The 27,180-nt window shown below is 38.6% G+C and overlaps 1 protein-coding gene across 1 annotated transcript in view; it reads left to right on the top strand.

Annotated features, from left to right (window-relative positions):
• mei1 (meiotic double-stranded break formation protein 1) overlaps window positions 1-27,180 on the top strand; it is a gene marked incomplete at both ends in the record, with an annotated part of 73,734 nt that overhangs the window by 44,744 nt on the left and 1,810 nt on the right. Inside the window, 10 exons of the mRNA XM_079252684.1 lie at window positions 9-198; window positions 8,946-9,062; window positions 9,800-9,910; window positions 11,554-11,729; window positions 12,058-12,142; window positions 13,367-13,551; window positions 19,449-19,530; window positions 19,890-19,996; window positions 21,585-21,716; window positions 25,454-25,575. Of these exons, the coding sequence (XP_079108810.1) occupies window positions 9-198; window positions 8,946-9,062; window positions 9,800-9,910; window positions 11,554-11,729; window positions 12,058-12,142; window positions 13,367-13,551; window positions 19,449-19,530; window positions 19,890-19,996; window positions 21,585-21,716; window positions 25,454-25,575 (1,307 nt within the window). The remainder of the gene's footprint in view (window positions 1-8; window positions 199-8,945; window positions 9,063-9,799; window positions 9,911-11,553; window positions 11,730-12,057; window positions 12,143-13,366; window positions 13,552-19,448; window positions 19,531-19,889; window positions 19,997-21,584; window positions 21,717-25,453; window positions 25,576-27,180) is intronic.

Raw genomic sequence — 27,180 nt, 5'->3', positions numbered from 1 at the left:
GCCTTCAGGACATGGTGGGTAGCAGAGAGGCCCCCCTTGCAGAGCGAGTTCTGGGGGTCCTGGAGGTTGTTTTGAATGGTCAGAGTCAGCGTATCACTGATGTCTGTGCAAATCTCAGACCAGCCCTGCTGCAGGCGTTACAGCGGATCGGTGTGGAGAGCATGGCCTATGGTCTTGGACATGAACTGGCTGCACCAGGTAAATTAAAGATGGATAGACTCTGACACAATCCACAGGTCTTACAGACACACAGGCATAACCTGAGATCATTATTGTGCTTTTTCTGTCTCCACAAAAAAATTAAAAGTTAATGGTTGAAATGCATTAACTCATTGGCTGTCAAAGACATCTTTCTGAAACCAAACGTTAACTGCTAAAGACACCATAATACACCAAAAGACATCTTTTTTGCTTTTATGGTTTCTGTGTACATAAAGCCGATTTGGTCGGGTGCGCAGATCAAAACGTTTCAAGACTGCACGCTTCAAGTGTGCACCCAGCATGCACCCAACATGTTGAGAATGTGCTTCAAGTATGCACCCCGCAGACGCCCCGACACAAGCACCCGGCCACATCGGCTCTCCACATCTTCTGTCCCAGAACGCAACGTTCTGCAGTCCTGCAAGATGAGCCACAATGGTCCAAAATGCCATCAGCACGGGGCGCTCTGCTACAGCAATGACTGGCAGCCACTGAGTTAAATTGAATGAGGTATTTCTATATTGAAAGGCATATTGAAGCCACAAGACAAACCGGTTACTTGAAATTCTTTGATTTAACTTTCTTAAGAAAAGCAGAAGTAATCTGGATATCAGTTAGCTCCGACAAGGAGGTAATGTTTTACCCGACGTTTATCTGTTTGTTTGTCTGTTTGTGTTCAAGATAAGTAAAAAGGATTTGGAACAGATTTCCATTAAATTTTCAGGAGTTTTTTTTAAATGTAAAAAGGAAGAACTGGTTTCATTTTGGTGGTGATCCGGATCACTGTTTGGATCCAGGAACTTTTTAAAGGCCTTGGCGGAGGTTTGCGCTCTCCGAGTGCTTTTCTAGTTTGCTTCTACTACAGTAATGAAATAGCAATGGATTCTTTCATTTACAGCTTATTTCTTTAATTACAGAGCTTTACACTGAGCCTAATGTGGATTCCCATTTTTAATTTTACTCTGTTATTATGTAGGCTGTAGCCAGCTGATCTGTGTTGAATCACTTCCACCGTTACTTATACAAGTATAAAAGAATGAATTTATATACTCACACCGACACCACTTGCTTCACTGAGCTAACCTTTTCTGATCCAGCAGACAGTTTTTTTTCTTTCATGCTCATGCATATTAAAACTTTATATTTGTGTCTCTGTTGCTGTATTTAAACTCACACATCTCACACACACACACACACACACACACACACACACACACACACACACACACAGAGTCAGGTTTATGCATTAGTTACTACACATGAGATGTAATGCTGCACATAATTTATGTTGTTGTATCTCAGCTTTGAAAACAGCCTCCAGCGGCAGCTCTGTGGTTTCTGATGCCCAACTCTTCTAAATGACCCAAAACTGTGTTTAAGAAAAGCTATTTTTAGTTTAACATATTTATACATAATTATCATGTAGGCTACCAACCGCACGTCACATCACACCTCCGTGTTGGTAGAGAAATTCTCACAGCTTCTTAGTTAAAGCAGATTCCAAAAATCAAACAAGATTTTACACATATGTACGTATGTGGGTCTTCAGTTAGTGGCGCCTTTGCTTGGCATTGTTGGAAAATTACATGTTGCTGGTTGCTCTTTGCAGCTCACTTAAGCAGCAACAAGGATCCTAATACCTGCTGGAGTTCAAACAAACAGCGAAACTCATCACACCAGTGTAAACCTGGCACAAAAACTGAAGCCAAATTTGCATTTATGTTTTTATTGTAACGTTGCTTCTTGGCAACAAATCTTATAGAGCTGGAGAGTCTGTTTGTATAGTTTTTTTCCACTTTACATGGTGCCACATTTGTAAGGAAAATGCATTAATGAAATGACCAGCAGTGTTGAGCATGAAGGTTGCACCTATAAAATACTTACTACATCTTCTCTGTCAATAAAAACCTATCAACGCTAGGCCAGTTTACGCTGGTGTCAGCAACAATTCCACTGGAACCTGGACATATGGAGGTAAGGTGAAAGTCTGGAGAGGACTTGGAGAGGGCTTTGCTGATATTTGTTGCAATGATAGAGTAACAGATTTAGGGAGAGGCTGTGTGATGGTGCGTGTTGGCATCTCCCTAACTGGAAAAACAATGTTTGTCATCATTGGAGGCAATCTCAGTGTAGGGAAATATCAAGGTCAGATTCTGCTATCAGTGGCGATTCCATATCTCTCTGAGTCACTTTTATCAACAGTTTGTATGAACAGATTTGTTCTTCAGTCCTTGTAGCAAACCTCTTATGAAGACTGTGACTCTCGTGAAAATCTTTTTACCTGCAAACCTCAGAAAACTGCTTGAACAGAGTCAGTTTTTGTCTTCCGCTGTTCTGATCATTAACTAACAACGATACGATTAGTGATGATTTTACAGGTTTTTAAAATAACTTCTGGGAAATTATAGAGCATTTGGTTATTTTAAGATAATGAGTGAAAATGTGCAGATTGTGTCCTAACATAACTATCTTGAGGGAAAAATTTATTATTTTTCTTTCATTTGTTCAAGAATAATTCGCAGTTGTGACGGGTTTTAATTCTATTGCCACCAGTGCAGCAGGCTGTGCGCGCGTTCGCATTGAAGCACCTTCACCTGAATCGTTCATTCAACAGCAAGAATGTCACTTCATAAATGTCCCACGTCACCGTTGACTCCCAGAACAACCTGCTGTAGAATGTGGTCATAAATAATTAAAATAGATTAAAACTATCTTAGTTATTGTGATTAGTTTTATTAGGAAATCAAGATTATGTCCTGGTGACTTTTTTAATAACACCGTTAACCAAATATCTGAGTCACCAGGAGGTTTCATTTCATCAGATGCATCACTTGCTCCAGTGACTCGCTGCATCTTAAACAGATGCTACAGCAGGTGGCAGTTTGCTTTACAGACTGCAGAAGGTGCAGTAGGCTATGTAATGGAAAACCTACAGTAGCAACTGTGCACCTTTCTCCCTTCAACCAAGACACCATGAGGATGTTTGCCACAACACACACTGTTGTTAGTGACCAACATATCACTTTAATAGTGAGGAGAGTTTGGTTTTAGTACATATCTTTATTATTAACTTTTGTTTTGATTGATTCTTTTGTCATTATTTGTGTAATTTCTTGTCTGTCTCACGGCTGTTTGTCTCTGTTTGCATGCAGCCTGTATTTCTTCACCTTATATCGAGATTTTGTGCTTTTACCTGCAATTCAGGGTCACCCAACTTGTTAGAGATTGGCCTTCTCCAATCCAAGAAAAAAGATATGAACAATTTTGCCATCTATAAACATATTTATGACTTGAACATGGTTTTGTGAAGAACTTTATAAGTAAAACTTGAGAACAAACTGAATAAGGTTCTTAAAAAAGGGTATTGAATGAGGTTCTTTGTCCTCCAAGACGGCAGCGTTTGCTGCTGCAGAGACGGACGGGCTTGTCAGATATTACCTCCTGAATTTGGAAGCTGACAATGATTTGTCTGCAGTCTTGACATCAACCCCATTCAACTTTATTAATATTGGTATTTTATTTAATTTAAAATGGATGTACTGTGTAATACATTTAATATTAATTTATACAGCTTTTTTATTATGCAAAGGCAAAAATAGTAAAAGATGTAGACCTTGAAAATTTCTCGCTTGATAGGTTTATGAAAAGCATGTGAGGAAAATTTTCTTTTTTCTTTGTTATTTAGTATAACCTAATATATTCTTGAAGATTTAATCTGTTCCTTTTACTCTTTATAAACCTTGATTTGTCTTTATAATAATTATGTCACAAATGTACTTTCCTTATAAATGTGGAATCTTTAAAAAGGGAATTAAAATTTTCTAAAGGTTTAATATTTATTGACCAGAAACATAGTTCCAACAAGGAAATAAGCAACCATACACACATTTTCTTAATTATTATGCTAACTTTATAAACATCCTCTGCTCCATCAAAGGCTGCAGAACCAGAGTTACATGCACATGTGATGTTGCAGTGTTTTCCTCTCGGTGTGTTGGGAGGTTGTGCGCTGTGTGAGAAAACATTTGAGACTTTTTATTGCATCCAAAGTTGCTGCTCAAATATGACCCTGGCTTAGTAGAGTCATAATGGGCTTTCTTTTTGTCACAATCTCATGTCAGTCACTAACTTTTACACCAAATCAATTTTATTTGAGAGCTCTGTTATATAAATCATTCGTCTATTTAATTTTAATATAACAGCAGAATGAAGGTCAATATTAAAGACACATTTGATTCATCCTTGATTCCTGAATACTGTGTGACTACTCTACTTGAGCGTGCCTTCTGATGGCGTTGCAGGCTGTAAAGGGAGGATGTGGGTGTAGAAAAGGAATGGATAGATGCCTGTGACATCCCAGAACAAAAGCAAAGCCCAGAAATGAGACTGCCACTTACCTGTCTTCTCCAGAAAAGACAGGTAATTCATGTTCAATGTAAATCACTTGAAAAGTTGACGAGAAAAACAAAGAATAGTAGATATACCTACAGACATTCTTTATTAAATATTACCCAGCAGGAGACATCTACAAAGTAATGTCTCTGGATTTATGGGTCTGTTTGGCACAGTGTGTTCTTGTGCAGCTTAATGGAAAGCACTTAGTTTAATTATTCTCTCATCTATTGAGGATTATTTACAAGAATATCTGCACTGATTTGTGTTTGTTGGTCCATTCTCCGAGGTAGCATTGTCTTTTATAAATTATTCTAGTCCCGTTAAGACACATTGTAAATGCTGATTTATTTTTATGTTTTGAAGAGTTTTTGCTTCCCTTCCTCCCTCTTAAATCTCACAGAAAATCTAGAGGTGGTGGTGAGGTTTTGTCATCAGGAGATTTGCCGTGTAAAACACACTAACAGCTGGAAATACTCCTGAGTGGTTTCTAAAGCTCACGAGTGACAGGACATAATGTAAAAAGTATGTGGAAGTGAGTCTTTAGTGAATAACACTTTCTGCTAAACTGTGATGTTGAGTGGTTTAGTATCAATGCCACGTGTGTACAGGTATCTCCGAAAATTAGAAAATGAAAAAGTTCATTATCTTTTGTCACTCATTTCAGAATGTGAAACCCACATATTATATAGATTCATTACACAGAGTGAAACATTTCAAACATTTATTTCTTGAAATTTGATGATTGTGGCTTAAAGTGGAACTATTATGTGCATTTCAGGCTAATTTATTTTTATTTCTGAGCCCAGAAGGGCTGGGATTGATCGAGTTATTGTCACAAATTGCTTTATTTACTTCAGACCGACCCTCTCCGTAGGCTGTCAGATCAGCCTGTGGGCAAAACGAGTGGATTGAGACTCTTCCGCATTAAGCCCCACCTCCCACCACTGCACTACATCGGGAGCGCGCACCGCACCTGCTTTCGCCGTCATTGTAACATCTCATAAACAGAAGGATTAGGCTAATATGAACTCAATAAAAAAACAAAATACAATGTCAACACATAGCATACAGCCCTACATGTTGGAACCTGAATCAGACCCTGAAAACGAAGTGGAAAACAGCAACCCACAGCAACGAATGCAGCAGGATGTCTCTCTTTGGTAAACTCACCAGCCATCGTTGGAAATAACTTTATCCGACATTTTCCACCCGCCTGATGTATTTGTACATGTCCTTGTTAACCAGTAGACGGTAACCAATCACCGAACCTTATCGAAACTAACTGAAACTATCTAAAACGACGCGTTTTTCGTCGCCATGGAAACCAAACGGAGAGAGTACTCAAATATGCGTTTAGGTGATTAAAAAACAGTGCCGTCTGATGAGGATTCAACACTGTAGAAAGCTCAGAAAACTCAAAATACCATAATAGGACCCCTTTACAGATAATGAAAACCCAAAATGCGATGTTTCTGAGAATTAGAATATTACATAAGATTAATGAATAAAAGGATATTTTCAACATAAATGTCAGGTATCTGAAGAGTATGTTCATTTTCATGCACTCAATACTTGGTTGGGCCTCCTTTTGCATGAATTACTGAATCAATGTGACGTGGCAATGGAAGCGATCAGCGAGTGGCGCTGCTCAGGTGTAATTGAAGTCCAGGTTGCTTTGATAGCAGCCTTCAGGTCATCTAAATGGTTGGGTCTGGTGTCTCTCATCTTCCTCTTGGCAATACCCTACAGATACTCTATGGGGTTCAGATCAGGTAAGGTTGTTGGCCGATCAAGCACAGTAACACCGTGGTCATTGAAGCAGCTTTTGGTACCTTTGGCAATGTAGGCAGGTGCCAAGTCCTGCTGGGAAATTAAATCTGCATCTACATAAAGCTTTTCAGGAGACGGAAGCATGAAGTGCTCTGAAATTTCCTGGTAGATGCTGTGTTGACTGTGGACATCAGAAAACACAGTGGACCAGCACCAGCAGATGACATGGCTCCCTGACTGTGGAAACTTCACACTGGACTTCAAGCAACATGGATTCTGTGCCTCTCCACTCTTCCTCCAGACTCTGAGACCTTGGTATCCAAATGAAATGCAAAATTTCTTTTTATCTGAGAAACAGTCCAGTCCTTTTTCTCCTTAGCCCAGGTGAGATGCTTCTGTCGTTGTCTCTGGTTCAGGAGTGACTTGACACGAGGAATGTGACATTTGTAGCCCATGTCTAGGATTCATCTGTGGCTCCTGAGTCTGGCTTCAGTCCACTTCTTGTGAAGCTCCCCAAATTCTTGAATAGATGTTGCTTGACAATGCTCTCAAGGCTGCGGTTTGGCCTTTTACTGGTGCACCTTTTCCTTCCACTCAGCCTTCCATTAACATGCCTGGATACAACCAGCTAGTTTAGTCAATGATTATCTTCTGGACATCTGTTGGCAGTCTTCCCCATGACCCCAGTCTGACCCAGATTGAGAGACCATCTAAAGGTTTAGGATACCTTAGCAGGTGTTTTGTGTTAATTAGTTGATTAGGGAGAGAGACCATGACTTTCTAAGATTGAAGTTTTTCACAATATGCTAGTTTTCTGAGACACTGCATTTTGGGTTTTCAGCATCTATAAGCCACAAAATTCAAAATTCCCTGGAATAAATGGTTGAAATGTTTCACTCGATGTGTAATGAATGGGTTTCACGTTCTGAAACGATTAACATAAAATATTGAACTTTTTTATAACATTCTAATTTTCTGGGATGTACCTGTATGTAGCTACAGTATTGACAGGTTAGTCAAAAGGACTATAATCAGCCATCAGACTCTTGTTCAATGCAGTAACATTTATCAGTATGCTCTCCTCCCACCCGTAAATTCTCCTGACAATCGCCAGTTCAGCTCCGAACCCACACAGAGAGACTTTCTGGAAGCTGGTTGTCTTGTTCATCTAATGCATTGGTATTTATGCTCTGATGCAGCCACTTTTGTCTTTTGATTTTAATTCAGGGCCTCTGCGCTTTATGTGAGAGCCGCTGCAGTCTCATGAAAATATTGTTAGTTGTAAATTACCTTTATTTTTGCAAAACGTTTCCCTGAACACTGCTGCGTTTGATTAATATTAAAAGGAAAGAGCTCCATTAATCCACCATTAAAATGAATTCTTCCAACAGCTTCAGTGTTAAACTGGATGGCAGTCTTATTGATTTTCTTTTGCCAGATTGTAGAAGCAGTTTGCATAAAATTGCTATCCAGCAAGGTTTTTTTTAATTTTTTTTTATTTTGTGTTAGAAAGATTAACTTATTTTCTTTAAATAATGCTAATTCTATGTATTTCTTTTAAAATAAGATCATTCAAGTGGTGGATAAATTAGTAGATCAAATCCCTGTAGCCTGTAACCACCTCTGTAAGCTGTTGTAAAATAAAAGAAACCGCTCAGCTTCATACATCAGGTATTTATATTAGCTTGTGTCCAATCATCCGGCATCAGTCAGAAGTCCTTAAAGAGAAGATTCAATTTTCTCTGAATCTGTATTACTACAGCAGTTTGGATATTTAAGGCAAACAATATTACAAAAAGAATCATGAAAACAGTTTCCTGAAAGCAAATGATTCTAGCACAAGGGATAACAATTACAGAAACTCATCTCCATATTTTCAGAAAGCTGCAGAATCTTTTATGGCACCACGAATCCTGTTAAAGTTGTGAATATTAAAAACATGAATATGAAAAACAATTGCAGGATCTCTGAGTATCGTTATCGTTATTAATGCCATCAATGTTGGACGGCAGTTTGATTTTTTGGAAAATCGTGCTGGAAGTGCTGTAATGTGTTTCTGGTATCTGTGTACTTCACCAGGTTAATAAGAACAGCTGAAGGGTACAACACCAGTATGCCATCTGGGGATTCAGGAACTGTTGCTGTGGTTAGCCTCTGCCTGCTCCCTGCTCATCCCAGTGTCCTGAGGGGAATGCAGACTGTTATCCCTGCACATGTTCTGGTTCAGCCCACTGTAATTTGCTTTAACATATATTCTGTATTGGCCTCAGTGTGGCAGCATCCCGAGGGGGAAAGACTTTGGTTTTATGAACTGCAGCTGTATAGATGACTACTTTTTCCTCGTTATCCTTGGCCTGCATCTCCTTTCACCCGCATCTATCTTCATACTGGCTCTCGCTGGTTCCACAGAAAAAATCGCTCCCTACCGCGAACAACAGTATGCCCTCTGTTTTGGGACGAGTTTGTCCTTCATGACTTCATGCTCATTCAGGATAAAAGCTGACAGTTTCAATGCATTCCTCATTTTCTCAGTTTCACCTTCTTTTCTGTGTTTTTCCTCTTTTTCTGCCTTTGTGAAGCAGTCAACTCACTTCCTCTACTGTTGAAGCTGCTTTGTGTGATTCAGACCAGCGACCCACCTTCACCCCCACTCTATTGTAATATGGAAGGACTGCACTTCAAGCTGCTGTACCATGGTGAGGCCAAAAGGTGCTGCTGACAGCTCTTGTTTTTTTAGAGACCCATGCTGCTGTTTAATGGATTATGGACATGCATACATTTTCTTTTTCAGATACTGTGACAGAACAAACTCACAAGTCATTAAGTTCCATCAGTCATGCATGTGTTTAATGCTCGCACAGACGCTAACTTTCAACTTTTGTCACTTAATTCAACACCTGTTCTGTTATGCTCCTGTCTTAATCTTTCATACTCATATATTTCTTAATTAAGTGAAACCAGGTGTATTTTAATTTAATATTATCCATCACAAAAATACTCTAAGGGGACTTCTTGCTGATCCAAAGATGAAAATGCTTTTCAGAAGCTTAGTAGACTTATCTAGTAGACTGTAATTTAAGCCCTTTAATGACTGGACTCCAGTTTGCATTGGTTTTTGCCTAAATGTTAACAACCATTATCCTTTTGTGATCTAGCATCTAGTTTTTGTCTTTCTGTTTCAGAAGTGGCGACCAGTCCTGTGTTAGTCAAATTTTGTTTTTATTTGATGACTTATGATTGATTGGTTCAATTATCATCTTATATTTGATTCATTATGTCTCTGTGTTTAAGATCACTGCACACAAAACATACGTGACAGGTAGTTGAAGGAGTAGTACATGTTGGTATGCTAGGGGTACATTTTTATGAACTGATGTAAATTTAATGCCTGCAGTGATGGAAAGATGAGTATGTGGGTGCCTGTGTGTGTCAGTAAGTAGTGTTGTAGGGATGCTGAAGCCAACCAACACAGAAAGCCTGCTGCCTGCCCTCAACTACCTGCACTGCTGCCTGAGTCTTTCCCCTGCAAACAGCACTGACAGAGGTTAGAAACATCTTACTTCTACGTCTTTGTCTCTTCCTCTCTCCTCTTACACCTTCTGCCTCAGTATGTTTCTCACACCGCACTCAATCTCTCTTGTTTAGCTGAAAAGAGAACCTGGTTTTAATCCATGTGCTCGGCATACAGTTCATAGATAAATGCTCAGAAAAGATGAGACTTCTCCCTAAATAAAAAAAATAAAATGACAGAAATATTTTGTTTCACGATCTTAAATAAAATTCAATCACTCCTGAATACAACCGACTAACCAGAAAACCTGCAATCAGTGAGCTAAAAACAACATAAGGAATATTTCTACTAATAATTAATTAGTTTGAAGCTGAATTTATTATGAATTATTGACAAGAAGATGACTCCAGAGACTTTACACTATCTCTTACTAAATTCATTTATTTGATTGGTTTTATTGCATGCTCAATACTCCTTGCTGAGATATCCAGTACTTAAAACCTCAGCAGAGGTCAGCAATGAGCTGGTCTGTGGTCATGGAGGTGGCAGCCAGCAAGAAGAGATCCTGTTGGGAGTTAAAGCTTAATATGCCTGTAGGTTTGCTTTCCTGCTTCTGCTGCAGCCTCTATAGTTACCCTCTACTGCTTCTTCTAGTGGAAAGTTTATAGCTGTCTCAGCCTGAGGCCAAGAACTGGGTTTGAGCTTTTGGTGTGGTGTACAGAAATAGCAGCACATTACTTTTAGTCAGAGTTGGATAATTTAGCTTGAAGTGATAGATGCTGTTCAGTAACTTTTAACTGACCTGGTTACATTTGCAATGCATATCACCCTGATAACACACAAATCAGTCACCACTGTATTGATTTTCTTCCTGGTGCAGCATCCAAATGATCGCTTTAACGTGTTATGTCATGTCAAATGTGCACACACATCTCTTTATTTAGTTTATAAAACTAAATACTTGTCTTGTATTTTTATTTTATTGTAGTTAAAACTGTTCCATAGAGGTGTGGCATTAAGTTGATTCTCATTTTAATGGATACATGTTGATTAGAGCTGTGACGATATGCTTTTGTCCCGATTCAATTTCGATTTTTTTTGGGTGCCGATTTGATTTCAAATGCAATTCTCATAATTCTTCGACACTGCTGATTTTTGTAGATTAAAAACAAAAAAATGTATATAACTTTTTTTTATTTGTTTGTCATTTTTCATGATTTCGATTAGGAAAAAACAACGCAGTATCTAGACCATCATTTTGCTGCTACAATGCCCAAGAAGACAAGTAAAAAGATCAATAAAAACAATAAAAATGACAAAAAATGTTATAATGGATTATTTTTATTTATTTGGAAAAAAAAAAAGATTTTTTAACAAATAAATTATTTTAAAATTGTGAAGCAAAAAAATCCCAATTTTTGATTTTTTGATTTGATTTTCCCACCCCTAACGTTGATAATGTTGATAGTTTTTGGTGTTATATCTATAGAGACTTACAGAAAGGTGTTTCTGCTCTTCACCCTGTTTTCATTGTATAAGTAGAACAAACAAAGTAATAGAAAGACTTGGTGGCAAAAACAGAGTACACTTTGATCTGTTTATATTGTTAAAATGGGTCAAAGTCAAACATCACTCTAACATTAAAGCATATTGACATGATGCCTTCTCCTTTCCAGCTGTCTCCATGCTGCTTTCCAACATTGGGCTGATGGACCAGCTGCAGACAGTCATCTCCTCCTCCTCGTCTCCACCCCTCCCTCCTCCATCAGCCTGTCCTCCTCCGTCCCTGCTATGCTGCAGCCATCTACTCCTGTCCTCCCTCATTACCTTGCAGCATGTTCACTCCACTCAGGTACACACTACAGCTCAGCTTTGCTCTTATCACAGCTTTAGGATTGAACTTCACACAGTCAAGGTACAGTCAAGGGCAAGACATAGAACATGCAGTAAACACATAGAGCCTATCGAGCATACAACCAGATGCAGATGCAGAATACCAAATGGCTAAAGCTTTTGTTTGATACATGGCTTTGGTATGTTAAATGCAGCACTCCTTGCTCTCTCTCCTCGCTCTACAGGGAGAAGTCATTCTTACTTGCAACAATATTGGCCCTAATCTTGTTATGTTTTGATTTCCTCACTCCATTATTTTTCCTTTCTGTCTGCCCTTAATGTTACAGGTCCATAGGAGCATCAGTTGGAGTTTAGACGCAGCTGTGCAGCGGATTCTTCTTCAGAAAAGAAACACAAACAACCTTTTGCTTGGTATCAAAAACGGTTCTGTTGTTTCCAAAAACATGAAACCAAATCAGATCATTAGTGATAAAAAAACAAAACAAAAAACAAAGCTTTGTGTGTTATTGGGAAAAATTGAAAGATCCGCTACATTTGCACCATGTTCATGTTGTCTCGCTTTTCCATTTAGTTTTTGTCTTAGGTTTTGCTCTTTTATCCTTTCTGATTATTTGCTTCCCACTTCCACACTCCTCTAAAGTAATCACAGACACCTGAGGTTTCGTCACATTAAGATACCTTAGAAATGTCCAGAGATTGGTGTGAAGTGTCCCAGTATCCTGCTGCAGCTGTCCGGATATTGGGTAAACCATAACATAATAATGGGTTTACTCTCTGTTCAGTTTACTCCTGCCCAGGCAAAGTGACAGTCCTTCAGTGCTCCATCCTCAGTGGAGTTAACCAAACCCAAGTCTTGCATTTCACACACACTCATTATATTAAGTGGACCACATCCCACTGCAGCACTCGTAGACTGATCATCCCTGCTGCTCCTGTGTCTCTGTCTGTCAGCTGGATAAGTGGCCTGTCAGGGCTGCTGTGATGTATTGCTTCCCCCCCCCCCCCCCCCCTGTTAGCCTATCTCTCTTTCTTTCCCTATGTCTCTTCACTCACTCAGCCTCTTCTCTGTTTGAGTTTTTATCTTCCTTATACTTTTGTTTCTCGATGTCTTTGCTCTGTTTCTCTTCCCTCTTTTCCGCTGCCACTAATTAGCCTTCCCTCCCTCAGAGAGCTCTAATCTCAGTGTACATGGCGTAAGTGCTTTTCAGATGGTTGGCCGCTCTTACTTTGAATTGCTCCGTGCTTTAGCAGTCCTTTTGGGCTTTTATCTTCATCTCAACTTAAGTCCTTCAGCCTTGCTTAACTCTCTTCATCCCTGTCTCTCCCTATCTCTGTAATTGGCACTAACATCTTTAACTTCATATTTGTCAGTCAGTCTAAAAATTGCCCTCAGTTGCTTTTAGCTGTTACTCTGCCTCCATTTCCTCTGCAACTATATTTTTTACTATTTTTTCCTGCGTAATGTAAAACCACATAATCCCCTCTTTCCCTTATAGACCCATATTTCCTGTGGTCTTTTGCTCCTCTTATATTTGCCATCTCCTGGTTCTTATGTTGTACCATGTCTGGTTTTAGTCATTTTCCTATTGTAAATTCTTGTGCCTTTCTCACCTCTGTCTTATTTTCTCCTTCCAGTCAGCTACCTGAGGTTACTGGAGGCACTACTTGACGTTGATCTGGCATCTGCAGTAGTGTGTCTGAGCACTGGTCCTGGATTGGTCGGGCCCAGACCCCTAGGTGTCGAAGATGGAGCACTGTACCCACTTGGCACCAGAGGAGCGCTGTGCCTTTTAACTACTCTCAGTGGACTTCTTTTGCAGGTTGTAGTACTTGTGGGTATTGAAATGCCTGTGTATGTTTTTATAAATGTATTACACATCTATCCCTATTTAGCAGGAAAAAAACAGTTCAGTTACATTTAGAGACCTGGCTGCTACTGGACAATTATGTCACTTTTATGTATATTATTCAAATTCAATATGAAAATGGTGTTTAGGTACAGTTAGATTTACTTTGATTAGGGCGGCTAGCGATGATAAGAATCATAGAATCATCTGATTTCGGCAGTTCTGGGAACACAACTGGAATCAAGGATTTGATTATGAAACTGAATTTAGTTGTAAAATATGAAACATTGGTCACCGTTACATGATCTGTTTTAATTTGTAATTAATTATTATGAATTAAATCAATCCAAAATCAAATATTCTCCTTCAAGTTTACATGGAAATAGTTAATTCCAAATTTGGGTTTACATAGAAAAGATGTTGAGTTGATTCCACTTTAGATCGGTGGGTTGGGGTTGGCTCTGTTAGGATGAGAGGCAGACATGACGTACTTACGTCTACCGGACATAAACAAACTCTACTTCCTGCTTCTCATCATTTTTTATCTTCAAGATGGAAACCAACAAATAAGAACCGTTTTCACTTTGATTGTTATTATAATTTGGAAGTGCCGGCTTGACACAAGCATTTTATTTCACTTTTTCATCAGCTGAGGAGAAGAATGAAGATAAAGTACCAGAGATGAGAGGCAGAAGACAGCGTGGGATGTGTGTGTCATTGGGATGGGAAAAAGTAACGAGCATGCGCTGAATGATGGGATGTTTTTATGACAGAGGAATCAATCACTTTGGACCTAAAATAGGAATAAACAAGCCACTTAATTTGAAATTAAGTTTGATTAAGAATTGACATTTTTTATTCAGAATTAGGTGTTTACATGGCCATTTTTCATCTCTTTAAAGCAGATTTGACTTTTATTTGGATATAAAGAGGAATTAAAACTTATATAGATGCAGCTAATGTGGAATTCAAGGTTGTAGGTCAACTTTATTGTCCCCAAGAGAGAAATTTTTTTGTTCATAACAAACTGCTCGACAGAAAACACAATCCTGATGAAGGCTGGAACAGAGGAATTTTTAGAACGGTTTGTTCTACATCTGAGTGTCTGTTCCCAGATAGCAGCAGCATGTACCTGCAGGCAGAGGCTGGCTCGGGTCACACACAATGCCATGTGCTTTCTTTAAGGCTCTGACCTGGTGCAAGGCTTGTAAGTCATTTAAGTTTGTTCCAGCAGCCTTTGTAAAACAATGTGTTCCAGCCTTGATCTTGATCTTTATGCCGTGTGACTCAAACCAGCAGATAAAAGAGGCAAGGTTACAACTGATTCAAATATTTTCATAAAAAAATGTATCTAGATTAAACCTCCTTTGTATACACAGCATCAATGTTGCCATCAAATGTGAGTTTTATCATTTTTAAGATATTTATAGTGATCCTCCACTTCTACTGCCTGTCCTTGGATCTGGGCTGGTGGAATATGTAGACTTTTTAGTACCGTTTCTTTTGTTTTTAATCTATACATGTCTAGAAAAGGAGCTTTTACACTAAGCAACAAAGCCATGCACACTATTGGGGTTCTCTGCATTAAGAAGAGATAAAATAACCAAATTCTCTACAAGCTTGTCTCAAAGTATCAATACACTGATCAGGGAATAGAATTTTTACCACCTGTCTAAAATTGTGTTGGTTTCCCTTTGTGCAGCCAACGACCCTGACCCACTGAGGAATGGACTCCATTAAATTCCTGAAAGTGCGCTGTATCTGGTGCAAAGATGTTAGGAGCAGAACGTTTAAGCAAACTGCAAGGGGGAACCTTCGTGGATTGGACTAGTTTGCGCAGCACATCCCATAGACGGTTGATTGGATTGAGATCTGGGGAGTTTGGAGCCTTGCCAACACCTCAAACTTGTTGTCATCCTCAGACCATTTTTAAAACTATTTCTGCTTTGTGGCAGGGCATATTATCCTGTTGCAAAGAGTCACAGCCATCAGGGAACACTGTTTCTATGAAATGGTACACGTGGTCTGCAACACTACTTAGATTCACATGGAGGACAGGAGCCATAGTTTCCCAGCAGAACAATGCTTATTTAGGCTCATATAAAGAAACATCATATAAAACTTAACACAGATAAGGAATTAAAGGTGTAAAAAGCAAAATAGTTTCACAGTAAAGATTTCAGTAATGCACTTCCTTTAGACCAAAAAGGCGTGTTGTGAGCCACACGTCTTCCGCGCAGCTCATCTGCATACAAATGTACAAAGTGCAAACACTCTGAGAAAAACAATGTTTTTTGGAACATGTCGAGGTAATTTTGTTTAGTTTGTTGCGTATTTTTCCAGGAGAAGAACAAGCTCTGAGATACAGGTCCTTCACCTCTCACAGTGGCTAAATTTACATGGGAGTTTTAATGCCAAATATTAGTTAATTCTGCTTTAAACTGATGAAAAATAACCATGTAAACACCTAATTCTGAATGCAAAAGTCAATTCGGAATTAAGCCTAATTCTGAAGTAAGTAGTTGTTTTATTTATGTTATTGATCCGAACTGATTAAATCCTCTGTCACGTAAACCTTCATTCCTTCTAAGTTAATTCTGATCATTCTGGGTGTGCTCGTTACCTTGTCCCGTCCCCATGATGCACATATTCCACACGTTGTCTTGCCTCTGGTCTTCTGTCGTCTATTTTCCTTCTCTTCTCAGCTGCTTGAAAAAAGTCAAGTAGTATGCTCATGTCGAGCTGGTACTTCAAAATTATCATCAAAAATAGCAGCGAAAATGGTACTTATTATGTAGTTTTCCATGTTACGACTGAAGTTTTTGGTGTTAGATCTATAGAGACTTACAGTAAGGTGTTTTTGCTCTTTACCCTGTTTTCATTCGTATAAGTAATAATATTATAAGTAATAAGTATAAGCAAAACAGAGTACACTTTGATATGTTTATATTGTTAAAATGGGCCAATGTCAAACATCACTCTGACATTCAAGCATGTTGACATGATGCCTTCTCCTTTCCAGCTGTCTCCATGCTGGAGACAGTTTGCTAAAGCACAAAGCAAACTTCGTTTCGGGTAGACGTCAATACGTCACGTCCGCCCTCTGTCCAATCGGAGCCCTTCCCAACCCGCCACTCTGAAGAGGAATTAAGTCAGGACGTGTTTCATGTAAACCTCCATTCAGAATTATTATTTCCATGTAAACTTATTGGAGAATACTGTTAATTCTGAATTATTTCATTCAATTTAATTTAAAAAAAACATTGTGTAACTGTACCCAATGTGTCCCTTTTCTTTATCCGACAACCTTTCTTGTCTTTTTTTTTTTACAGGAAATGTTAAATCCTGGTCGACTTTAGGTGGACATTTCATTGCATTATTTGCCGTTTTGCTTGGAAAATACATACTGTCATTACTTACCGGCATCTTATAGGGAGGAAGGGCTGAAGGCTCTGAATGGTGATTGACGTAACGTAAATGAACACAATGCCTGACATGCTGGTAAACAAGGGGACAGAAATCAACACAGAGAGACAGTGTGTGATGTCAAGCTGTACTCCAGATGAAATTACACCTTTAGGTCTTCACGCAGCTATTTTTTAAATTCCTTCAATCTGGAAATGATTAATTTCCTCTCATTGCCCCTTTAAATAGTGATAAAATTACTTTGCAGATGGTCCGACTTGACAGTAATCTTTAATTCTTCATTATGAAAGGCAGATGGCTTTAACAATGATACAATGAAACTTATTTCAAGTTGTTGCAGCTGCTTGTAAGATATAAATAACATATAACTATTGACCTTGATGCGTTTGCTGATCTAGTGCCCCAAAAAGGAAAAAACCCACTCGATGCAACTTTCTTCAAAGATCTTATAAGTAGTTTTATCTGAATGCATCTAGTGGCAATAATGTGACTGAAACATGTGAGTCAGTGGGATAACTGTGCCAGTGCGGCAGCGTGCCAGCATCTGGCTCCTCACCAGTGCCCCCCCCCCCATATCCTGCCTCTTCTGTAGGACTGTCATGCTGAACTGAGTTGTATGGTTCAGTGCTCAGAGGTGTGTGCACTTCTGCAGCTGATAAGAGACACGTTTCTCAAACCCCTCCGATGTTATGTGTTTTTTTTTCCCTCTTTCTTCTCGATGCTCTTGTTCAGCTGCATGAGGCTCTCTCCTCTCCTCTCCTCTCCTCTCCTCTCTTCTCCTCTCTTCTCCTCTCCTCTCCTCGTCTCAACACTCCTGCACACACATTACTAAACTCTGCTGTCCTCCTTCACCTCCCTCTCTGACTCTGTTCTTTGTTCCTATTTTAACCTCTTCTATTCATCCTCTGGCCTTTGGTCATCTCTGCAAGCTTTAACCTCTAACCCATCACCTTTCCTCTTTGCTCTGTTCCTCCCACTTACCTTCTTAACGGCTCTCTTGTCCTATCGACTCATCTCCACGTATGAATGAGGGTAAAACTATTCATTGTCTTAAAAATTCTCCTGGCCTACTTCAGTATTTTTGGACACTGCTCACTGTCAGCCTTGCCAGTGTGGGAGAGACATGCATTACTAAAATCTCACTTGGTTGCTCTCTCCTGTGTTATCTCCTTATCTCTTTTGTTTCTAAGTGCATCCATGTGGATTCATGAGCATGTGTTTGCATGCATGTACGTGTGTTTCTGTCCCTCTGCGTCTGTTGCTTTGTTTGTGCCAGTTTTTACCAGGTGAGTGCGCACAAGATGCATCACGTTCCTGTAGCTCCCATTGTTTTATCTAATATGACACTTTTCAGCAAAGTCTGACAGCTGCACTGTTCCTCTGTGTTAGATATATTACAGTTTTATAAGGTACTTGTGTTTGGGTCGTTTTATTTGCTCCTGTGTCCATGTTGTAATTTTTTTTGTTTTATTTTGATATGAGGAAAAATAAATCGAGTCCATCTCAGGAACTGGAGGCATAGATGATGAGATGCATACTTTATCTGGTATCTAAATCCCTCTCTCTGGATCCTAACTATGGATTATGTATTTACTTTGATGTATTTTAACTACATAAACATGAAGTAGCAATTATTTCCCTTTGATGTTCCTAATTATTATCTTATCCAGACATGACAAAAGTTTGTTTTTTTTTCATCGCAATGGGTTTCTAAATTTCTAAAGAAATTGGCTTTTTGTTCTTTTCAGATAAACTAAATTAAAGTCTTATCTCAAGACAACTGTTTTTCCTTTTCTGTAATGGAGATTTAAAAAATAAGTTTGGATCACATTGCTGTTGAGTGTTATGAAGTATCAATACAGTAACTTAATATCGAGTTGAGGCATTTATGTAGGAGATTGTTTGCTTTTGTTGTTCGGCGAAGTTGGGACACTGACAGACTCCCACCTCCATTTTACAGCTAACAGATGCTCTAATAGCATAACTGCTGGTCTCGTCTTATCATCCCCGGTTTCATCTGTTGTTTTTATTGTAATTGCTTTACTAGTCAAGAGGACATAATGAAGCCGCCATGATGCTCCTTACATTTTTTATGCCTATAACTGTCACTAAGAAAGAGCTTTTTATACAGATAAGAAAACAAATGAAAAAGCATTTGTTATTTTAAGAGAGTAAGATGATCACTTAATCTCTGGGCTCTGGATGACACATTTAAACCATTTTTATCACTTTTTAAACTGGCAGCTACTTTTATCTTTATTTTAAACAAGTGTTTTACAGTCCTTGTCCACGTAACCTGCTGTCCTGCTTGTTTAACAGGTTTCCCTTCACCAACACACCTGATCCAGATTAATGGACCTTCTCATCAAGTCTTTTCAGGAATGTTTCTCTATCCAGATTTTATTTTTCTCCTTAAAGTCTCTCTCATGTCTCTTCATCCTCAGAAACACGAGTTTCTTTTAAGAGCCTCAGTCAACTGTCTCAGCTCCCTGCTGGGTTTCCTTAAGAGGAGATCTCCTGCTACAGGTACCAAGCAGAGAGACAGGAAAGGAGTTGGTGTGTAATCTGTTCATGTGCTCTCAAGTGAGAAAAAGATTTGGAAATACATGAAGGGAGAACTGAAAGAACTGGATTTGAGTGTAGATGTGGAGTGTTTTTACTGATGATAATTTGCAGAGCATATCGGCGTAGACACGCAGTATATGTATGGATGACAGAATTATAGGAATATATCAAATAGAGCGAGTGGAAGTTGGTATGGGTCAGTAATAGTACCTGGGAAAATAGAGGCACATTAAACTGGCATCATGTAAAATAGGTCTCCCTGGATTCTCATTTGTCTCTTTTGGGTTTGTCTTGTATGTGTGTGTGTGTGTGTGTGTTAGCCAAGTATGCGGTGTGTCAACCGTGGCCTCGATTCCTCCTCTACTGCCTGCTCAGCTCAGGAGAGAGCTGCCCTCTGCACCCTGCCATTCTCAGACTCATCACAGTTGTGAGAAATTTCACACTCGCACAACACAAACACACACACACACACTCCAGAATAATGTCTCAGACATGGTTCTGGGTAGTAATGAATGTTTAATATAGCAAGTATTAAAATTTTATGAAGATAATAAAAATGTAAAAGCATTTTGATCTGATGACTTATGAGGGTGCATGCCCTGCTGAGTAATGCAGACTAACAGTATATCACAATTTAAGATAATTACTGTGTTTACTATATTTTCTGTTGTAAGCAGTCCCTCCAAACATTTATATGAATTATTCAGTGACTAAAGGTTGGGAAGCAAATGGAACTACAAGTCAACTGTGGCTTGTTGAGCTGATCACAACCATGATTCCAAACATGACTTGAGGGACATCTATAACAGAAAGTAGTGCATGGGAGCTGGCCTTCCACGTCTTTAATTTCAACATAATGTTGCCTACATTTCACACCATTCTAGATACAGAACATGGGTTTCCAGGCATCATACAGGCAACACAGGAAAGGGGTTACAATAATCCAAATACCACTGGTCTTAAAAACAACTAAACGGTCACCGCACCATTCTTCTGCACGAATGCATTGGAAACACTTGTAAAATGTAAAACATTAAACATGTTTTTCATTAAAAATTGATGTTAAACACCATTATGTGGTTGATAAATCCCACAACAAGACCACACATGTAAAGTTGAACCATTTTAGGAAGAATTATCTGTCTAATAGTCATGATTATGTTGTCAGAAGTTTGATGGTCCTCAGTCTTTTTCAGGCTTTCTGAAAGTGGATGGACTTGTGAATTTGGAGCCTTATTTTCACAGTATCAGCCACCGTTAAAACAGCAGCTGCGTCCTGCAGCAGTTACCCAACTTCCTTTCAAATAACAGAAATAGCTCGGCAATGCGAACCAAGCTCCTGAATAGCCAAGCACCCGACATTTTTCTGCACATTCAATTTAGGCTCTTGCATCTCTCCCACTTTGCAAGTCATTATGAAGTACTTTGCAAGAACTGTGGGCACTTTTAGCATTTAGATTCCTATTAATCATGCAGTAGTGTCTGTGATTCTTTCTTAGTGCTGCATCCTTAAATACACATCAAGAATATGAATGAACAGGAGTCCTGCGGCTCATACATAGCTCTAGTCTTAACATTGTGGAGTAATTCTGGGATTAAATGATGAAACAACCTTTATCCACAGGTTTGGCAAATTCCCAAAACTCTTGGAACAACCAGCCTGCCAAATACGTTAAAACTCACACGAGCGCTGAGAAGCATCGCTGCTCTTCATGCTGAATCATTCATTTAAATGAGACAAGTTTAAATTTCTCACACCGTTTATTAAATCATCTAAAAGAAAAAAAAGGTTATCATTTTGTTTTTGAAAGCTTTTTAATTTCTTTTTCTAAATATTAATTAAATTGCTGTAAATTAACCTCAACATGAACAATAAACCGTGTATCTCTTCATGTCTTTTGAGGTCAAGTTCTCCTCAACCCTCTCTGATTCTCTTGTGTTCAAAAATGACAGAGTCTCTGCAGATTTGTGCATTTATATTTTTATGCCTCTCTCTGCATCTTTCTTATTTACAGCTGTTGCAGTATGGCAGCACAGTTGTGCTCTGGGAGCCGGATCTGCTCTGCGTGATTGAGACTGTGGAGAGGAGAGGGATGAAGGAGTTCAGCCAGGAGGCAGCACAGGCTCTAAGGCTGCTTCTGATACAGGTAAACCATGCCTTCACATCCAAGCTCTTAAAACATAAGGGAATTATGTAGCGTGCACTTTGAGGATAATGAGTAGTTTATCATTTACGTATAAAAAAAGAATAAGGTTTTAGTTTTGTATCGCTAAGGTCTGTTCGAGTGATGTCCGAAAGTACAGATACAACAGGAGACGAGGAGGAGATTCCATTTTACATTTGCAAAGACGTCATATGTTTTGTTTCCAACAGTTGAAAACATTATTAGTCTGAGGGTTGCCAACTGGAAAACACAATTTATTACCTCAGATTGTTTCAGCTGTTATATTACCTCAGATTTTACAAGAAGCTCACTGATGGTTGCATTTAAAGTGTAAAAAGTAAATTATCACAATAATTTTTCTTTGGGTTTTTATGCACTTGTTTAAAAGCCTCAGATGAGAACCCACTAGTTGTATTTGTGCATTTTTATTTGTCCTTCAGTGTCTGTTTTTGGTTTTAATTAATTTGTGTTTTTATTCAAAACATGACCTCTACGACTTTACTCTTTACTTTACTCTTTGGGTATCAATAAAGTTGACTTGACCTTCATGTGAATTTAGAAGTATGAATATTGCCTGTAATTATTATTCTTATTACATTACTCTTATTATTATTCATCACATTTTTTTCTCTAAAGCATTTTCTCATTAAATATGCTTCATGTGAAGCTAGAAGTCGCATTAACCCCTTTTTTCCTAAATTTATTTACAATTATAGAAAAACAAAAATAGCACAAAACAACAAAAAAGACTAAAATAAATAATGAATTTTTTAAACAAAAACATATTAGTTAATTAAAAAAAACAAGTTAACTAGATAGGAATTAATTAAATAAAAAAAACTGTAGCATATTTGGTCATATTAGTCATTGAGGTGTTCATGTTTATCCCTCTGTGGACATTGGCTGTTTCGAGCCATTTGTTTGGAGATAGCTGCACACAGTTTTCTCCAAATTATTTTCATGCCATCTTTATCTGCGTAACTTTTCACTACCGATGCAGGATGGAACCTTATCAGCCACTCATGTTAGACTCTTAACTACTATGTTAACTAAAACTCACTATCAGTTTCACAATGATTGATGTCCTCTTTGTTAGTTTGGGCTGTTTTACACTTAATGTTATTGGACAATTTAGATCAGATTGACTCAGTTTGGTCCTATGAAGGCCAGAGACCTGCAGGTTTTCAGTGTGTCCCTGCTCCAACACACCGAACACAGTAAGTTGATCCAACAGCCTATGAATTTCTGCAATGACTTGATAATTTGAGTCACCTTCAGGACTTCAGCCCTTGTAGGACTAAACTGAGTAGCCCTGATGTAGATGATCTCTGTGATGATCTTGCTTTTGTTCCTGTGGCAAATTATAAACAACTGGCCTTGAATACTATCATACTGTTTATATGATAGCATCACATTTTAAAAAGAACAACATCTCACCAGACGTCCAAGCAGAAAACATAGAAGGCAACTTTAAATTATTTAGGTGTGTAGCTTCATTTTGCAGAATTATAAAAATGAATTGGACAAAATAGCTGATAACTGTACTCGCGTGTCGTTTGCTCTGCTTTGTTGTGACAACAGCACTGACAGAAGCGTCATGTATGTTGGCTTCATTTGCCAAATCAAGCCAATTATACCCTCAAAACAATGTGCTTTCTAAACTCCATCCTTGTCGCCGCCCTTGTTAGCTTTGCAGTAAGACCATCTGGGATTGCTTCAAGACACTGTGAAACACAGTAGCAGCCACATGAGATTGAATAGATGGAATCTGGCATCATACATGGGGACAGAAATGCATTTAGCATTCTGAGAAGAGCTCAGAGTCAGAGGAGTGACAGAATGATGGCACACACTGCAGCTCCCAGTGCACTGTGTTCCATGGAATCATGAACTGTGTGAATGCATGCAAATGTGTCAGCTTCCTTGTGTAAGTGTGTGTTCTGTCTGTCTGTGCATGTATTTGGAAATGCATGCGTCTATTTTTTAAGGGGCCGAGACAGTTTGAATGATGCCGGGTTCTGCCTGACATTCTTGTCTCAACAGGCTCAGCTCAGCTGGGTGTGTTTTGTCCCCCGTCATCTCCGCTACTCCAGTCTGCCTCACACACATTTTGGCTCACATTAAAATTCAAAGTTTCCTGAAGTTGTATTTGTGTATTTGGAAAAAAACACAATCGCTTTTCATGAGAAAATAGACATTTATCAGTGATGTAATATTAAATGTAATTGTTCTTACTTATTACTAGCTGTGTGTCTGCGCACCTAAGCAGTGAGCCTCTATCCTCCTTTGTGTGTGCACACCTAAAACAACCTCTTATATGTCCACACAGTCCATAAAATGTTTAACAGGACATCTAATATGTACTATTTTAACACAAGCAAAATTCTAATTCAGTAAAATTTACAATAAGCTGGTTGCATAAGTGTGTACACCCTTTAATACTTCAATACAGCATTTTATTGTAATGCTAGCAGAGTATTTTGGGGTTCTTAACTATCACAAGTTAAAGTGGCTTTGATTAACCCCAAACAATGTTCAGTGGTCTTAGCACAGGGGTGTCAAACTCTAGTCTTTGAAGGCCAGTGTCCGGCAGGTTTTAGTTGTTTTCCTGCACCAACACACCTGATTCAAATCAAATGGATCCAACTGTTTCTTGTCAACGTATTTGATCAGGTGTGTTGGAGCATGGAGATAACAAAACCTGCATGATACTGGCCCTCAAGGACTGCAGTTTTACATCTGTGTCTTTGCAGGACTGCTGAATATGTCCTGACATTTCCTCAATTGCCTGCTACAGCAAGCCGTGCTTCGCAGAGAGTTGAGAAAGCAACAAAAGGACCTTATTGTTGAAAAGTATCAGCATCAGATATACCATGAAACACAGTAACGACAGTCATGGAAAAGTGGTTGTTGAAAAGACGAGACACTCATTACACTTTTTATATCCACTATCCATAAGAACCAGTGGCAACTGTGAAGGGTTAAGACAGGCAAAGCTGCTGCTTCCTCTGCTGCACACCTGATTTCTCAAAATATCTGATACTTGCAGACTTCTGATTGCTTCCCCTGACCAAACACTGTGTCATCCACCCGTATTGCTTTCACTCTTGCATAAATGTTGCACTTTTCAATTGCTTTCCTTTGCCATTTCAATTTCCAGTTTCTTAGGTCTGTTCCTCTTTTTCATTTTGCTGCAAATTATTCTCAGCCCACTCTTTCCACTCCATTCTCCTTCTGTCTCCCATGTTGCTATTTTCAATTACTGAACAGTGCTTTTTTTTTTTAACACTGGTGTTTCTTTACCAATCTCTTCCTCAAAAGACCATATCCTTAAACACAGACAGTGCAGGAGCTCAGCTGTGTACTTAGAATGATCTTAACAAACATGAAGTATCATCTGCAACAATGTCTGCACATTCTGTCTCCAATATAACCTATGATATAAAACACTGCTAAAAAGTATAAGACTGCATACATTGCTGTACACGAGAGAATTGCAGAGACATGGTAATTATGAGGAAGAAAAAGATTTTGTTTATTGGTATTTTTAACTGTGTATGATGGCTTAATGTCACATTAGGGACTTTAAATATTATGTTTTGTGGTTGTCATGTTCTGTGCCTAATAACCTCTAATCCCAACACTGCCACTATGTAGCATGTTTCTTCTCTCCCTGTTCATAAAGATCATAAAAGTATTCATTTGTTTTGTTAACTCAGATCCAGAGCAGTGTTTCACTGCCAACAAAGGAGGACAAGCTGAGAGTGGGGAAAATGATGGAGGCTCTTGGAACACAGACATCAGTGGAGAGCTGTAACCCCAGTCTCTCCAGGAACATCTTGTATCCATAACAGAAGAGAAGAAAATGTGTACACACTACTGAACTGCACAAAACACAACATATATGCAGAGGTGAAATAAAGTAGAAGTAAAACTAAAGTAGAAGTCCTGCCATGTTTTTGGATCTACCTGTGCATTTAGGTGTTTTCACTTAATTGGCTCATCTACCTGCAGTGGAGCTGAGCTAATTAAATTCACCTGGTTTAGTGACTGGTTAGAAAGAGCTGCCTGACAGGACTTCTGCTTTCTACTTCTACTTTGTACATCTCTGCATATATGTTCCTAAACGTGTACCCATCCATACAAGAACTACATCTCACCTCCAACAAACATTGTCTCTGGAACGTACACATGAAACATACCTGTGTGCTGTACTAGTAGTACATATGAAACATACCTGTGTGCTGAACAGTGTAGTAGCACATATGAAACATACCTGTGTGCTGAACTGTGTTGTAGTACATATGAAACATACCTGTGTCCTGAACTGTGTAGTAGTACATATGAAACATACCTGTGTGCTGAACAGTGTAGTAGTACATATAAAACATACCTGTGTGCTGAACAGTGTAGTATCACATATGAAACATAACTGTGTGCTGAACAGTGTAGTAGTACATATAAAACATACCTGTGTGCTGAACAGAGTAGTATCACATATGAAACATAACTGTGTGCTGAACAGTGTAGTAGTACATATGAAACATACCTGTGTGCTGAACAGTGTAGTAGTACATATGAAACATATATGTGTGCTGAACAGTGTAGTAGTACATATGAAACATACCTGCATGCTGAACAGGGTAGTATCACATATGAAACATACCTGTGTGCTGAACAGAGTAGTATTACATGTAAAACATACCTGTGTGCTGAACAGAGTAGTATTACATATAAAACATACCTGTGTGCTGAACAGTGTAGTATTATATTCACAACATAAAAATTCTACCAAATGCTGACAGTCAGACATTTTACTTTTTGATTAAATATTTTGTCACATGTTGTATTTGTTAGCAGCAACATCTTTTCATGAAGTTGGGACAGGTCCGTGTTTACTACTGTGTAGCATCATGTCTTGTATAAACATCCAGAAACTGGAGACCAGTTGTTGGATCTGTGGGAGAGGATTTTTCCCTCTTATCTTTAATACTTAGATACTCTGCCTCTCTAAGGTGCTCTTTCATGTTTAGCCATGTAAGACCTTTTTCCCTTTTTTTTAAATGTATTACTTACTTTACCGGCCTTTTGTTGACCCCGTCACAATCTATTTAAACACATTTTTGCAATGAATTTCAACATAGACTGATATTTTTCATGAATTATGAAAATGTCTCACTTTTAATATTTAATTTTTTCTGCATAAATATTCATTTTATTACATGAAAAGTATTTTATTCAATTTATCTTTATAATTTACAGTGTATTGCCTTCTTTTGCATTGGATTTGTTTTTGCTTGTAGACACATTCAAGTGAAGCCGGATAACAGTTTCTGTCAAAACAATTTCCATGTTGGATGTATACATTTTCTTTCACTTTGCTTTATTGCTTCTTAACTCTTTTCTTCAGATGTGCTGGAGATATGTCCATCTGTCTCTCTGACTT

Source organism: Telmatherina bonti (genome assembly GCF_933228915.1).
Source record: "Telmatherina bonti genome assembly, chromosome: 14".
In the NCBI taxonomy this organism is placed as follows: domain Eukaryota; kingdom Metazoa; phylum Chordata; class Actinopteri; order Atheriniformes; family Telmatherinidae; genus Telmatherina; species Telmatherina bonti.
Note: the sequence above shows the minus strand (reverse complement) of the source record. Positions and strands in the feature narration are given on the sequence as shown.